Here is a 16,460-nt window from a genome sequence, read left to right as displayed (position 1 = left end):
TATCTCAATAAATCTCAGCCAACAATGCTGCTACTTTTTCTGTGAGGCTGTGTTTGAATTAGAAAAGCCAAACATAAAACTGTAAAATGACCTTTGGCAGGACAAAAACAAAGCTGTTCTGAACGCTGTAATAAAAACAAACCAACAAATAACCATTATCATCATGTTTCTCTCTTCTGTTCGATGCTTTTTTAATTATGCAGTGACTTAACAACATCTGACTAAAGTATTTATTCCAAAAGCTGTTTTTCCAAATGACTCAAAAGCCTAATATTAACATGACATTAGTACAAATTGGTCTTACATTTGGATTAAACGATCCTCTTTCATCATCTAAACTGCCATCTAAGAAAGAGCACATTAAAAACTGATGTTTCGGTGTAGAGAACTGACCCTGAGCGAGGGGGTTTTGTTTGATGTACTCTCTGCGGACGGAGATGTTTTTGAGGAGGCACTGTCGGGCATGTGCGCGGCGCTCCTTCACCGGGTCCTTGGCGCACAGAGCGAACACAGCCAGGTATTCGAGGGGCAGCAGCAATTTCACAAGAGCCAGGTGCAACTTCTGTGCAAAGATCTGACGAACCTGGTAGCACTCGTCCTGCACGGAGGAACAAACCGCGTCAGTGGATATGAAGGTTTTTTTTTTTTCTTTCTACTTTTTCATCGATCACAGAGGCACTAAAGTCTGATATGAAGGCGAGACTTGCATTGATAACGAGGCCACACAGCTGAAACTGCTCAGGTGTGATGATTTCATGGTAACACGGCTCTTGTGCCAACTTCATAATGGCTCCACCTGCAGCCAGCCTCAGACGGGACATGTCCGATTTACTGTCAGGAGTAGGAAAAAACAACCGGTCACCTCAAAACACGAGCCAAGAAAAATTAAGGTCTCCATCCAAAGCGCTCCCACACATATGACTTTTAACAGCCGTCACTCAGCAAAGGGACCTCCAGCCCCAGGTACCTGATCTTCTTCTGCTCTGTGAGGTCTCCTTCGCTGACCAACATGGCTGACAGCAGGCGCAGGGTGGAGTTCGCTGACTTGGATTGGTTGTTCTTCATTCCTAGTAACCAACGCACGAGCAGTTTGATGGCCTGAACCTTTGGGAACAGAAATGTAAAAAGAGAAAGATCCTTGTTATAAAGATTCTGTTTTTAAAATATAATGACACAAAAAGAGTTTTGATGAAGAACCTCAAACAGACTGTATTACAACTGAAATCACCTCTTACCTTAGCAAGAACTTCCGGTGAGACTTCCTCATCAGTGGTCCACAGTTTTCCATTCTTGTTTCCTACCGACTGAAGTAACAAAGGCACAAGCCAATCAGATTTTCACTTTTTCTTTTTGTGCACGTGTGTACACACACACACACACACACACACACACACACACTTCTTGCCTACATACAGGGGTCTTCACTTACCCGGTCATTCATGAGCAAGTCCTTCACGATGAAGTTGGCAACAATGGATTTCATTGGGGAAGCAAACTGATCTGGAGCCAGCATGGAGATATGGCCCAAGGACACGAGAGGCGTGATGAGCTGCTCTGGGACGTCTGCGTTCAGACTACGTGACAGAGGCTGGAAGAAGAAACAAACGGTGTAAATACATCAATACAAAGAAAGGAACGATGACAAAATGTTTGAATAAAGCAGCCACATATTTGATATGCAATCGAGGTGATGTAAAATCATACGATTGCTCAAGTGGAATAATTGAATACCTCAAAAATCTGTGCCAGCTGCACTTCCTTGTTGTTGAAGATGGCATGAATACAGTGAACAGCCTGCTTGGCCTGGTGAGGGGTGCCCCGCTTGGCCTTCTGATGCAAGATAGGAATCAGAGTCCTGATGGACAAACAAGAACAAGCGATTAAAGACCAACACAGCTAATTTTGTAATTTGTTTTAACCCCTAACTTAGCATCTTCAAATGTATAGTGCTGTTATTTAATGATTTACCATTGGTGAAGCACCGAGTATATTGAAAGTAAAGGCACATCTCTTGAAACGTAAAGACTCCTGGCGCATTTACGTCTCTGTAAATTTATGTCACTTACGATCTTATCTGCTGTAATTCCGTCTCGATCTTCTGCCCAGTGTTTCTGAAAATCTGGATGGCTGCCTCTGCAACTTTGTCATCCTCCATCTTCAAACACTGGAGCAGAGACTCGTAGGTCTCTGCCGAGTGAAATGCGGTGGGGTGGGTGAAAGACAGAACCTGGAAACAGAGAAAGAAATGTTTTCTAAGCAGCATCATACAGGTATTTTGTTCTTCTTATTATTGTGTGCTGACAATTTGATTTCAGTACACTTTGGTGACAGCATGTACCTTGAGTAGCTCCAGTCCTGAGCGGATGGCTGTATCAGGGGTAACACCTTCCTCATCATCATCAGCTGTGCCCTCAATAGACTTGTTCAACAGCTTTACCAGAGCACTAAAGTAAAAGATGAAACACAGATTATTACTACTCCTATATTAAGCAAATTTATGTCCAAATTTGTTTGGTTACAGCTTCAGGAAGTAAAAAGGGTTGAGTAGAAACTGTTAGACTGCAAAGCATGAGAAGTAAAAGTCATTCAGTACATGTGTTTATTCAGAATGGTGTTTTTCCACAATGAAGAAAGGGTTAAACTTATGCCCTGCCAGAGGCCTGCAGTTACATCCTATCACCACTAGGTGTCTCAGTGAATGAGGAAAGTCTGTCTATGGTAAAGTGTTACACAATGACAGAGACAAAGCTAGGGCATGAAGCAGTCTGAGTGAGGGGAAGAGACACACTGCTAGTCATACAACTACCTGTTTTGGAGACTATACAAAAACACACTGGTTTACTGTGATCCAGTTTACTGGAATCAGAGTTTAAACTTAAACACATGTTAACATTTTAGCTCTGTTTTGAGTCCGTTCCATCAGTGTTCACATGTGAATTTTTCTGACCTGATGGCTTCAGAGTCGATGTGAACAGGAGCAATACGCTCCAACAGGAACTTCACCATCTCCAGGAACGGGTTAGTGGGCTGTTTGGGGAACGTCAACTTCCGAGTGATTTCCCTCTGCAGAGAGTATAAACAGCATCATAACATCTTAATACTTGTCATTCTGTGCATTGTTATTATGCATGCACATTCACAGAAAGTCATGTATTATTAAAACTCTGGTTAAGAGGGGAAAAAAAGTAAACCTAGCAGTTATTTTGCTCTCTATCACAGTTCAAGACTGAAATCTGTCACAGAAATCTGCATTTTCTTTGACTGACTGGACCTTTAATTGAAAAATAAAGTTGTTTTGGTTATTTCGTGCTTTTGGTCTGATACATTCAAACTAACAGCACTGAAATTAGGGACCAAACCATTAAAGAGAGGAGGCATCAAACATGTCATCTCACCACACAAATCTCAGCTTGTTTGCAGGAGCACGTCGGACTGATGAGCATCTCCAGCTGAACTCGGAGCTTCTCATCCTCACCGAGTACCTGATTGAACTTCTTCATGAAGTCCTGAGCTTTCCCAGCATCTGGGAGGTTCTCTGAAAACACAAGGCAGAGTTATAATAGGCGGTAAGTTATGCACCTAAAGAATTCAAGCTGACCCACTGGATTATCCATCATATACCCACAGACTGCAACAATGACACCTTGACATGAGGACTGGTGTGGCCGAGAGACAAATATTGACCTCATGATTTGTGAACAACACGCTTGGACTTATTAAGCAACCATGACGACACTATTTGCATTTATTTAAAGAATAGTGATATTGTGCTATATATACACAAATACACACTGTTTCAATGGTGGATACTAGGACTAATACTGGGCCAAAATTTCATATAAAAAAAATGCAAATAATCAGGGTAAAAGGCTCAGGTTTCAAACTGCTTTAAACACTCGTCTAGTTTCTGACAGTTTTTCTAGTCTTGGCTCTGTGTGATGTAAAAGAGAGAGCCTGTCTTTAATGTGAACACATCTCCAGCTGTGAGTAAATGGTAAATGAACTGGTTCGTATATGGTGCTTTTCTCCTTTACCTGAGCACTTTAAGCACTTTATACAACATGCATCACTCACCCATTAACACCCTAATGAAAGCATCATAGAGGAACTTGGGGTTCAGTATCTTGCCCAAGGATACAGGCTGAAGCCGCCAGTGATCAAACTACCAACCTTCCAATTAGAAGATGACCAGGTAAGCTACAGCCAGGAGGTAGGTTATTAGTGTGAGGACAAATAACCCACTTGCTGCTCAAACCGTGCTTATGAGGGGCAACCAATCAAAGAAAGACGATTTAAAGAGAAGCTGGCCTTAAAGAACAAGGACCTGTCTAGTGTTTGTGTGTTTGCAACTTACTGGCAATACTCATCAACTTCCCAAACATTGCTGTGTTGTTGGCCTCAGACTAAGAGAAAGGGAGAGAGAGAAAAAGAACCAGGTTATAGTTTTAAAGAATAGGAGGAACAGGTGATCAGTGCGTGTGTTTGCATAAATGTACCACTGGCAGCTTGTGGAGGTCAAGCAGCTCCTTGACGAGGCCTCTGAGCATGTTCTGACACTTCCACATCTCATTCAGGGCCCTGAAAGCAAAAATTAATTACACCAAGAGAGAAAAAAGTATTCAGTCTTGTTATGCTTCTTTGAAGTCCCCTTGTCTGCCGCCTGGGGCACATTTGTAAGTTGTGCATTGTAAAACAAATTCTCTGCAGACAAGTCCAGCCTGCCACAAAAACCAGACAGGCACACAGACATCCGCAAAGACCCTTACGGTTACCGCAAGATGATGAAATTTATGTCACACAGACTCTACGGGACGCATACATGTGTAAAGAATAATCCAGGCAGTTTTATGGTGTGTGTAATATAAAAATATACTGGTCATTTTTCATTTGTACGCATCTATGATGATTTGATGGTGTCATTAGTGTGGGTTTACTGACTTGACAGCGTTCGTGTCCAGGCAGGCATACAGGTAGTAGAGGCATTTCATCTTCTCCTCTGTATCAAGATTGTGAGGGACCATGTACTGGGCAAAGATCTTCTCAACTAATAACCTGCAGGAAAGGAAGGAAGAATTGTTTGAAAACACAGAAAAATCAATAAATCAGCTAGGGTGCAAGTTTAAAGGCCTTCTCTGCTTTAAACACTACCCAGTAGTGGACAACTAGCCTTATTCTGCAACATTAATCCAGGAGAAAAACTCATTATCAAAAACACTGTAGGAAAACAGTTCCTTTAAAACACATCAGACTCTAAGTTGTCCTCTTAGCCTGCAGCAAAGACCTGGTGCTGTAAAGTGGTGCACTGAATTGGTCTGTCAGCCTCATTTCTGATTACCGGAGTTGCTGCTAAGGCTGGTCTGCAGGTCACAAGGTACAAATGCTCAAATATTTCACCTCAGTCCTCCTAACACAATTATCAATTAATTGAATCTAAAACTTATCCGCACTGTTTCTTTTCCTAAAAATGAAAAACAAAATAACTTCAGTACTTTTACTTTTTTGCCCTCGCAGATTCACTTTTGCCTTTTAAAATGCAAATGAAATATAAACAAAACAAACAATAGAAAATAAAAAGTAAACCTCGTGGGTTTTGTGAATTTGATTCTTAGCAGCAGTAAATCATTAGTCCAATTTGTAAAGCCTGCATGTTCTCACTTGTCGTCGATGCTGTTCTGGTAGTAGATGTGCAGCAGTTTGTCTTTGATCCAGCTGATCTTTTGGGCAGACTCTTTTCCAGCCTCGTGGTGCAGACAGTATTTCTTGTAAAGCTGAGCCAGGCCCATCATGGCCTCCTTACGCACACGCCACTGCAGCAAGAGGGAGGAAAAGGGAAGAGAAAAAGATTAAAGATGAAAAAATATAATTAAGATTTTGGAAGTAAATTATATTATTTCTTGTTTGATAAGGAAATTATGTTGCATTCAGGGAAATTTCAGCTCTTTTATGAACACTGTTATATGTTATACATAATTCACTTCATAAGGTCAATAACTACTGATGATGGCACTAAAATTACACTATTGTTGCCATGACAACGTTAAGTGACAAGCCAATAAACCCACACGTCACTAGTTCTAATGTAACACATCCCCGTTACAATATCTGTACTACAAATATTTATCTTACCCTCTTGTCCAAGGTCCTTTCCCGTACAAAGCCTAACAGCTGGTCATTGACCAAGTTGAGGTCTTTTTTCCCAGCATTAATGATGGTGACGATGACATCATGACGAATGGCTTCCTCTGGGTCGTGGGAACGCACCTTCAAATACTCTGAGGGAATAAAGAATAATAAAGATAAGCAAGAATATTTCTGTTAAATCAAGATGAAAAACAGCGGGTTAAGACTGAAAGTGGAAAAACTCCCAAACACAAAAAAACAAAGCAAACCTGTCAGGTCTTTTGCCAAGTCTGGGTGGTTCATGAGGCAGTGGCTGGCAAACTTTACACACTCTAGCCTGACTGGTACATGGATGTCATTGAACCTGGAAACCAAAATACAGTTACACATAATTCATTTAATTAAGCATTAAACTTTGTAGGTAAAAAAAAAAAGTGCCTCAGTAAAACTTAGTAAATAAGACTGATGAGGCCTACACTGTTTCCCCACACAGACTTTACATAGGCAGGTCTCACAGGCACCAAAGAATAATTGGCCACTTATTTTAAGAATTTCTTTTCTTCTTTCAGTTTTTACACAGAAAACGCCCTCTCTGCAATAAAAGTACTAGAGGAAAATCCCCTCGCTATTATTTTTAAAGGTTAGTCACTGCTTATTAGTGAGCCTGTGCCCTTCCCGCCTTGTGTTTTCTCTGCTGTCTGACTCACTGGCCAAGTTGCTCTTGTGGTGGTCCTCACTATCGTTCAGTTAGATCACCAAAGATGACTACGTCCTGCTTGATGTGCTTCAACCCCACAGTCTTGGACTTGCTGCAAGCTCAAACTAGAACGTTGGGTTACTTAATTCCTGGTTCTTTGATAACAGAGTCAGGTGTTTCACTGTGGGAATCGCCTTGGTGTGACCAACTATGGAAGTCACGATTCCCATAGTGAAACACAGAGCGAAGTTAGAAAAAGAACCTTTATTCAGCTGCCTCTAAATAGAGGGCTGAGTCCACCTCCTTACAGGACTCCTTAAATGAAGGGATCTTTGTTCTGCTCTGGACAGCTGCTGTAACCAGAACCAGGTAGAGAATTTTTGCATTCACCGCAACACCAAACGACCCAAGATTGGAGAGCACAACAAGGACTTTCCATTACCGGGTGAAGTCCACTGAGTGTGGGAAACATTTGCTGTCCTTTGACCTTAATTATTATACTTCAGAATTAACTACCAAAACATGTGGCTTGCATACACACATGCACAGATAACCCCATCACCCCGACCCTCACCTGTCAACACCATGAATAGGATCCAAATCTGTAGGAAACCCAACTAGCAGCACAAATCTGTACACATTTTACTGATAGGTGAGCTGAGGTCACACTTTACACTGTTCACCAATTCTCCATTAATCTGAGCTCTTTTTGGAGCCACGAAACTTTCCCTTTTCCCCCATTGTGCTAAATGCATAGACCAGTTCCCAACTAAAACACACTACAGATCCAATTTATAGATAAATCATAAGATGATGGAAGTAAATTCACTTCTCTCTGCATAACTTCTCCTTAACTAATATAATTGTAATAAAAATGACATTTTTGCATTAATGCCATCTCTTTACACATTTCTTTGTCTCTCGTGACTGAATCGAGGCAGCTTAAAACATTACTTCATGTCTGTGTTCACGTCACCCACCGTCCTAGGAAGCACTGCCACAGCGGTCTGTTCTGCGAGGCCAGCTCAGAGTCTTTGGCCCCGAACAACTTTGCCAGCAACCGTACAACAGCAAGACGCTCCTCACCATCATTGCTCTGCAAACACAACACACACACACTTATTTTTAATACCGGCTGCAGCTTTTATCTTGAAGCTGTTATTAATACTGTTCATATCTTGTGCTCAGACCCATTTCACATACTGCTGCACACACAGAGCAGCACGTGTGTTTCAGCTACTCCCTTGAAGACAGTTTTATTTTAAAGTAAGAATTTTTTTTTTCCCCACTTGTTGGTCACTCATTCTAACAGTATCTACAGAAACGGCTCAGTTATGACGGCAGACTCAATACAGAGGTGGCTTACTGTGATGGTGTAAAGGTACTGGGCACTCAAAGAGTCATGTCATGACCAAAAACGACTTCATACAAGAAAAGCTGGTCTTCAAAAACATCTGCGTGACAAACAAAACAACTGAGCATCTAACTAAGAAAAGGAAAAGTGAATGAAAGATAACAGACGAGTCATTACTCAGTGGTGATGCAAGATGAAACCTCAGTAATGCACTGATATCTCAGCCAAGAGTGCGTTTTGGCAGATATCGCCTTGCTGACTGATATCAAACATGACGAGGTTTACTGATGTCTGTGGCTGATGTTTATCGGCTCTACCACATGACTCTTGCTCTCGCTAAATTTTCAGAGCTCATTGGACGACGAACTGAAATATATTAAAGCAGGTCATATTTTATGATGAAGATTTCTTGTTCTAAAGAACAAGATCACAGAGCAAGCGATGGAAATCAGCTTTCTCTGAAGGGTGGCTGGCCTCTCCCTTAGGGTGATGAGTTCGGTTATTTGAGACATCCACATTGAAAGGAGCCAGTTAAGGTTTAACAAGGATGCCTCCCAGGTGAGGTGTTTTGGATATGTCCCACCGGGAGGTGGCCCAGGACATGCTGGAGAGATATCTCTCAACATGTCTGGCAACATCTGTGTGTTCCCCCAGATAAACTAGAGGTGGCTGGGGAGAGGGAGGTCTGGGCTTCTCTGCTTAGGCTGATGCTCCTGCAATTTGCCCCAGATAAGCAGAAGAAAATGGATGGATGGATGATTTTTAATAATAATAATAATAATAATAATAATAATGGATTGCATTTATATAGCGCTTTTCTAGGCACCCAAAGCGCTTTACAATTCCACTATTCATTCACTCTCGCATTCACACACTGATGGAGGCAGCTACAGTTGTAGCCACAGCTGCCCTGGGGCAGACTGACAGAAACGAGGCTGCCATATCGCACCATCGGCCCCTCTGGCCAACACCAGTAGGCGGTAGGGTGAAGTGTCTTGCCCAAGGACGCAACCACCAGGACAGACAGAGCTGGGGATCGAACTGGCAACCTTCCAGTTACAAGATGAGCTTCCCAACCCCCTGAACCACGGACGCCCACCACGGATGATTTTTAAGGAAAATGAACAGGATAAAATAAAGGTACCAGCTGCCAAATTGTGAACATAAGTACTCCCAAAGAGTGTCACAAATGGCTGCATTGATATGTAAAATTGCTGAACTCACATTGGTCAGTAAGAGAGAAAAGGTTTATGCAAAGAAATACTTTAATATTATTTATTTCATGCCTCCTTATGTGTTCTGAAAACCAGGTTTAATGAAATTATCGATATTTTCATATGAAGATTCTGCCACGTTATATTAGAGGAAGCAAACAAAACCTTGGCCACTAGCCTCAAGCAGAACTGAGTGGCCAGCAGAGGTCTGTAAGCTCACTTCTTTCTAAATCTAATTCAAACCATTAGCCTGCACTCCTCAAGGGACATGAAGGTAATGAATCACATTCTGCACAGGGCCCTTCTGGAGCCAGAAAAAGATTTATGCTACTTAAAAAACAAAAACAAATCTCATTAAGATGAATCTAGATTAGTCAAATACAGTCCTCCGCTTTTCCTTTAACCTTCAGTAAGTTGACAACCCATTAAACACCAACACCACAAAGGTTAAATAATATTAAAAATGCATACTGTTAATCAACAACAGGGTTAAAGTCTGTTTTGTGATTGTTGTCTTCACCTTAAGCTTGAACTCCAGCTGTGGCATGACAGAGGTAAGCAGCATAGGATCAATGGCAAACAGTTCCTGGATGAGGTCAAAGACGTGCTCTGATAAATCGCTGACTGATGACTTGCCCATCACTAAAACCTGATTGAAGAACTAAAGATGAAAAATAAAACACTGCATTAGATTAAAAAAAACAAAACGTTAGAGACACACTGAAATTTAAACGAACCAAATACAAGGGAGAAGGTGCAAGTAAAACATTAAAATATGCAACTGAGTGCAGGACGCTACACACATTTGCAATACATGTCTCGATGGTCTGGACAGTCCTCTTCAGCAGAGTCTTAGCAAGATCATATGCTTGCTTGTTCAGATTCTGTTCCAAAGAAGGTGAAAAATGAAAATTAAATCCAGGTGAAGTGTATTATTCTTTTGATTTTATATTGTACATTGCTATGTTATTTGCTGTTTACCTTGTGTGCAGGGATGAGATTAATGAGGATGGTGTCCAGCAGCTCCTGTGTGACACCATCTCCCTCCATGATGATAGAACTCATCAGATCCAACATGTGCATCTGTACCTTGTGGTTATGGCTGTTACTATGAAGGAAGAAAGACAGAAATCCTTTCAGTGTAATAACAGGAGGAATAATTAAACAAACAAAAATAAAAACAATAATAATGATAATCAAAAACTAACTATAAACAATTCATACAGTGTTTATTATAATCCCATTTAGTAGTAAAATCTAAAAGCATACATGTCTTTATGCTAAAATAAATCACATCTATCGGTTTTCCTTCAAGTTACATATTTTAAACTCTGGTGTAAAAAGAGTTTGACAGACTCGAGCAATAACAAAAGTCTTTACTTGATAACAGAGAAGAGTGTTTTGAAAAGCTGGATGAAGATCTCATTGCAGTCCTCCAGCTCAAAGCAAATGTTGTACGACTTCACCCAAGCCAGGTTCTATAGAAAACAACAAAGCCATAAATGTTACTGCTTTTTTTTAGCAGTAACATTACTGCTAAAACATATTACCACGTACTTTACCTTGAACTAAAATCCATAAACACACTGACTGTGTATGGTTAAAAGCTTATGATACTATCAAATATTTACTATTAAATATGACAACGCAAAGTAACATATCCTGCTATTTCAGTAGCTGGAAACAGAGAATGGAAATTTTCCATGAAAACAGATTAAATTATTAATGACTTTTTTTTTTTTGTTAGTCACCCAAACTGTTTTAGCTCCAAACATGAACAGTGATCTCTCCTTTAGCACCTTACCTCCAGCAGGTAGAAGTATCGGTTAAACTGAGGACTCTTGGTGTCTTCTAGTCCCTTTAACTGTCTAGTGATGAAGAGGAAGATGTCCTAGGGAATTTTGGGAAATTGAGTTAGTGCTGTTGAGTACACACAAGTTTCACAGTAGTAGTGACAAAGATGATCAATGGAGGGCTTGCAACCAATATTCACTTGAGGTGTGCATCATGGTAAAATAACTTTGCCGTGGTTTTGAATGAAAGAACTAGACGTCAACGCTGTAATCTTGCTGCAAATTCAACCATGCCATTAATTCACAACTCAATTTTGTTTACTTTTGATGTAAAATGATATTAATGGACTCAATAAGATCTGAGCACATTTTTAAAGGGGTATGCACAATTACTAAACTTAGAGATTAAGCTTTGGTCCCTCACTAGTAAGGGCAATGTGTAACTGCATGTGGTGCAGGTGTTAACCCATCAGGAAAGAAAGCCACTGACGCTAACAGTTTTAACATTAGCCACACCCCGGCAAACCAATATGACCCTGCGTGTGTGCATGAGATCACAGTAGACGCACATTTCAGGGTCATTTTGGTTCATCATAAACTAGCAATCAAACACACTCAACTATTAGCTAGGAAACAGGCCAATAAGTGAACAAAAGTCAATATTTTGATTTAGTCCATAAATTTGATGACAGCTGTCATTTCAACTTGTCTAATCATCAAAAATCTGGACTACTATAAGACTCCCTTGAAGACAGTGTTCAGTCCAAGGTTGGTATCTAACCTTGAGTTTATCATGGGAGGTATAGGGAGCCTCAGGGGCATAGATCCTGAAGATATCAGCCAGGCAGCAGGCCACTAGTAGCCGAACATCTTTATTGGGGTTCCTAAGGAAGAACTCTGATGCAAGGTGGAGTGCCAGGCCGAGGTATTGCTGCTTTTCCTCTTCTGAGTCTTGATCCATGTCCATGTATGTCTTCACCACCATCTGTTAAACAGAGAGACAAGGGTGGAGGTTGAAATGGTGGATGCATGCATTTAAAAAAAATAAAGCAAGTGGAATATTTCAATGTTTCAATACAAAATATAGTTGCTTGTGTTCCCAGTGTTTTTGTCATAGAAAAAAAAAGGTATGTAAAAAGTATGAGGTGAGCAACATCTTACCCAAACCTTCTACTACAGACCTTCTGGCTAACAGCAACATCTCTAAGCCAATGGGGAATGCGCCCTAAGAAGTTCTACAAAAATTGCTGAATGGCCTTTACATACAATGCAATTGTAATGTAATTAATCCCCTTAATAGAAAAGCAGTCTCACCAAAACATCCACCAGAGAGAGCAGACAGGTTACTTTTCATCTGTATGACATAAGACAGGTACTGCCATGAGAGGCACACGTTTTCCTTATCCATTTATGAGTTTCTCCTCTACAAACATAACATTTGCAATGTGCTTTGTGATGTATGGCTGACCACTAGACCAGCTACACCTGCAAATGAACAACAACTCCACTGTCTTGGATTGCAGCTGATAAAGGTAGTCATTGTTTTGCTCTGGAGCCCGGCAAAGCCGAGCTCCAAGACGGTGGCCCTGGACTACATCTAACCCAGAGATGATGTCTTCTTTAGCAAAGCAGCTGGATAATAGTATGGACCACCACATCAGCAACCTGCTCAGCAGGCTAGCAATTATAGAAATTGGGACGGGCTTTAAAACAAGAAAGACCAAATTATTGATGCACGGCATCATTATCTTCGAACATTTAAGGAAACAGAGGTACCAATGACGAGAGGTACCAATGCTGTGGGTTATAAAGAGTTAAATGACAAATATAAAAAGACAACTTGAGTAGAAAGTGGCAGCTTTCCAGCACTCATCGGTGTTGATGTTGTCGTTGCCCTTTGGATTATCACACAACACAAACTTCAGTTGAGGACCTTTTTATTTCTCAGTAAAATGAAACACTGGCTTCTCAAGCTTATCTTCACACCAGTCTTATCAATCCAATGACTTTTTACAGCTACGATATCTCTCTTTAAGCTGCTGCTTCCTCTGTGCGTGAGTGTTTATGTGTATGAGAGCGAGCTGAAGCATAGCAGTAGAGCTCAATAACCAGCCAGCAGGGGTGGGGGATGGGCCAAGAGCTCCAGCAGACTGCAGAGCACCACAATTACTCTTACAGACAGACACACACATACACACCTTTCACTCCTACACACACTCGCACATGCACCCCAAGCTTCTCTACTCTCTGTTGAAACACTCGCTACTCAGAGCTGAGGCCCTCCACGCTAAATGTGTGGGACTGTTTACCTGCATTTCTGCAACCTAAATATAACAAAATCTTTAGTTCAGTGATAAAATGTAAGTGACGCATTTTCAAATAACTGCTAAACCAAGTTCTTGACTCTTGAATCTACAACTGCTAAATGTCAGGCTAAAATTAGGCTGAAGTCCTTTCAGCTCAAAACCTTTCTGTGTATCCGGTTGTTCAGTCTGACGTCACTAGCCGTGTCTGGACCTAAACTCCGCTGCAGGTCCATATATCAAACGATCACTATGGCATTACTGAGAGTTGAAAAAGTCTTTCATCTTTAATAAAATGATCAGCGTTCTGCTCTACCAGGTGTAACAATTGAGTTTAACATCCAGGCATCCATGAAAACGGAATTTATGACATTTAACGGAGTTAGAAGTTAGCAGGGAGTTAGCTCGCTAGCTTCTATCTAAATACAATATAGCATGTCCTGACTGCGGGGTTTTGGAAACAAATTAAAACGTACAGCTCTGCTATCACTTCCAGCATAAATGAAGACAGAAAACTAAACAGCAGTGACGTTTGTAGGGTTACTGAAGTTGGGCTAGCTGGTATATAATGATGTGCTACGTGACCGCTAGCGACACAGCTATGTTAGCATAATATAAACAAGCTAACTTTTTTCCCACTAGATAAAAGTTAACGTGAGTGTTCTCGGTGGTCAGGAACAAATGTAATCGCATGGCAGGATGCTGTAAAAGGACCAAACTTCAGCCAGGAGAACAACTGAGATAATCCATCCACAATACGAGGTTAGTCATTCATATACTGCTGCATGGGCTGGGCTGTAGTTACATCCTAAGGTTTTAAAAACTGAGCTTAAATAAATGATTAGCGGTAATAAAAGCCGAGGGAGGTCAACAGTGATCACTGACTGTTTTAGGAGCTTTTTGAGATTAAATAGAAGAAAATACAAAACATTAAACACGTTAACAACACAAAAGCCATATTAAAACGCAGACTACTTTAGGCCCGGAAGTAGGATTCCTCACGTCATCACTTAACAACCGGATATACAAAGGCAGCTATTAATGAAGCTTTACCTACCTTAATTTTAACAGTCACAGGTCTATAATCAGGTGCATCATCAATCAAATCTGATACGGACACTTGCTCTCTTTACTACAAATTAAACATCTCCCATCTGTGCTGTTCCAGTTTTTCCTCATTATTTTCAATCAAGAATTCTCTGAGCAGCGTGTGTCCTTGTTATGATTAAGCCACAACTTTATCCTCTAACATGTTTATTTCAACTCCTTCCTCTTAAGAGTCTGTTTGGAGAACAAATGCATAGTGAGGGCCTTATAGTGTAGTGTTACTGCGGACTATTCGTCATGATTACAACAAAACTAAAGGCACGTGGACATTTACAGAGCTTCACTTTGACCACCTAAAGCATACAGACCCAAGTGGGCTATGGATGCCTTAAGTATAACACCAATGTAACAAGTACAAAGAGGACAGTAGAAACAGTGAAGCCAGGTCAAGTACAATGTTTTACTCAAATCATCCAAGACCACAAGTTCTACTCTTGTGCAAATCTAATGTGTAAAACACCAGCCAGCGCTCATTATCAAACTAACTAATCAAAAAGTCCAAGAGCCACATTTATAGCCACTCCCATTCATTGCACGTCAGCATGTTGGTTATGAATTTCTACAGACAAAAAACAGAAGCTTTCTCTAAATAGACTAATGGCTACTTTTGAAGCAGCCTGAGACAGTAGCCACCTCCACATATAGAGATGACTGACAAGAGCTCAGAGTAGTTTTCACACATGAACTCCTTACAATGAGAACCAGGTCTGTCCTTTCTCACATGTAGTACACAACAGGAAGTAGTCCACTTCAGACGCATTTTGACAACTGGAAATATTCTGTGTGGTTTGACAGGGCTGAGTGCAGCAGGAAGATACATCACCCACTTTGAATAGATCTAACTGTTACTTGCACTGTGCTCACATGGGCTCATTTGTGGGAAGATCGCAGGTTAAAGACCGTTTAATGCCCAAACCAACTGCGTCAAACGTGTTTTTGCACGTCCCTCTGTTGGGTAATAATTAGAAACCCACAGAGCAGCGCATGTGTAAAGACATTTAGTGTGTAACGACACAACTTTTTAAATTTTATTCACATTTTACTCTTGTCTGTAGTGAGACTGTTGATTTTAACTGGTAACAAGTGCTGAAAATCTTCATGTTGGTGCTTTAGAAGTAAAATTTGGTTATAGTTTTATTTTTATAGTTACATTTTAAGGCCGATGGAATATTTTAATTAAGAAAACGCTTTTTAGAATTGGAAAAACAACCAATAACACATATTAAAGCGTGATGAATTTTTTTTTTTTTTTTTATCTGCCTAGTAATTGCACCCCAAGTGTACCAAACATCACAGCTGCAACTTCAAAATCCAAGTCCTCCAAAACACTCTGTTTATGTGCTCAGCAGTTGACAAGTTGTCTTGTCAGATGCAGCTTGACAAGACTGTTTGCATGAACTTGCAGCAAGCAGCTGGTCACCTAGAGGTTGAGCTTTCAACAACCTTAACCTCTAGTCTCTAAGTAATCAATTCGGACTGACTGCAATTACTCTGAGACAGACGAAGGCAAAGGTTTGCAAGTGTTTCTCATCCAGTTTATGAAGATTGTCAACAACCAGCTGTATTCTGGTTATGTCTCTATATAAACGCAAGAGAAAGATGCTCTTATGACGCTTCGAGTGATGCCATTGACCAGCCAATCACTGGCATGCTATCTGTCAACGTCACATTTTTGGATTACCTTGGACCACTTTGAACCCTGGCAGAGTAGGTACTAAAAAAGGACCTGTACCAGGCACTAGGGCTGCCACAATTAGTCGACTAGTCACGATTACGTCAACTATTAAAATTGTTGACGACTAATTTAATAGTCGACGCGTCGTTTGACGCTTTGTAAGATTCCAAAAGACGCAGGAATAAGTAGTAGTGTTT

The 16,460-nt window shown here is 40.7% G+C and overlaps 1 protein-coding gene across 4 annotated transcripts in view; it reads right to left on the bottom strand.

Moving 5' to 3' along the window:
* Nucleotides 1–16,460, bottom strand: part of pds5a (PDS5 cohesin associated factor A) — a 31,663-nt gene that overhangs the window by 7,693 nt on the left and 7,510 nt on the right. For all 4 annotated transcript variants that reach the window (XM_040024301.1, XM_040024297.1, XM_040024299.1 and 1 more), the window contains exons 3-25: nt 11,960–12,163; nt 11,190–11,276; nt 10,766–10,863; nt 10,367–10,493; nt 10,189–10,269; nt 9,906–10,046; nt 7,798–7,913; nt 6,390–6,484; nt 6,127–6,272; nt 5,656–5,807; nt 4,939–5,052; nt 4,497–4,578; nt 4,355–4,403; nt 3,396–3,535; nt 2,948–3,063; nt 2,339–2,444; nt 2,067–2,227; nt 1,732–1,855; nt 1,430–1,588; nt 1,236–1,304; nt 968–1,104; nt 708–831; nt 394–598 (exon numbers count right to left, since the gene is read on the bottom strand). In XM_040024301.1, the coding sequence (XP_039880235.1) occupies nt 394–598; nt 708–831; nt 968–1,104; nt 1,236–1,304; nt 1,430–1,588; nt 1,732–1,855; nt 2,067–2,227; nt 2,339–2,444; nt 2,948–3,063; nt 3,396–3,535; nt 4,355–4,403; nt 4,497–4,578; nt 4,939–5,052; nt 5,656–5,807; nt 6,127–6,272; nt 6,390–6,484; nt 7,798–7,913; nt 9,906–10,046; nt 10,189–10,269; nt 10,367–10,493; nt 10,766–10,863; nt 11,190–11,276; nt 11,960–12,163 (2,833 nt within the window). The remainder of the gene's footprint in view (nt 1–393; nt 599–707; nt 832–967; nt 1,105–1,235; nt 1,305–1,429; nt 1,589–1,731; nt 1,856–2,066; nt 2,228–2,338; nt 2,445–2,947; nt 3,064–3,395; nt 3,536–4,354; nt 4,404–4,496; nt 4,579–4,938; nt 5,053–5,655; nt 5,808–6,126; nt 6,273–6,389; nt 6,485–7,797; nt 7,914–9,905; nt 10,047–10,188; nt 10,270–10,366; nt 10,494–10,765; nt 10,864–11,189; nt 11,277–11,959; nt 12,164–16,460) is intronic.

This window comes from Simochromis diagramma, unplaced genomic scaffold, assembly GCF_900408965.1.
Source record: "Simochromis diagramma unplaced genomic scaffold, fSimDia1.1 OVJJ01000302.1, whole genome shotgun sequence".
Classification (NCBI taxonomy): domain Eukaryota; kingdom Metazoa; phylum Chordata; class Actinopteri; order Cichliformes; family Cichlidae; genus Simochromis; species Simochromis diagramma.
Note: the sequence above shows the minus strand (reverse complement) of the source record. Positions and strands in the feature narration are given on the sequence as shown.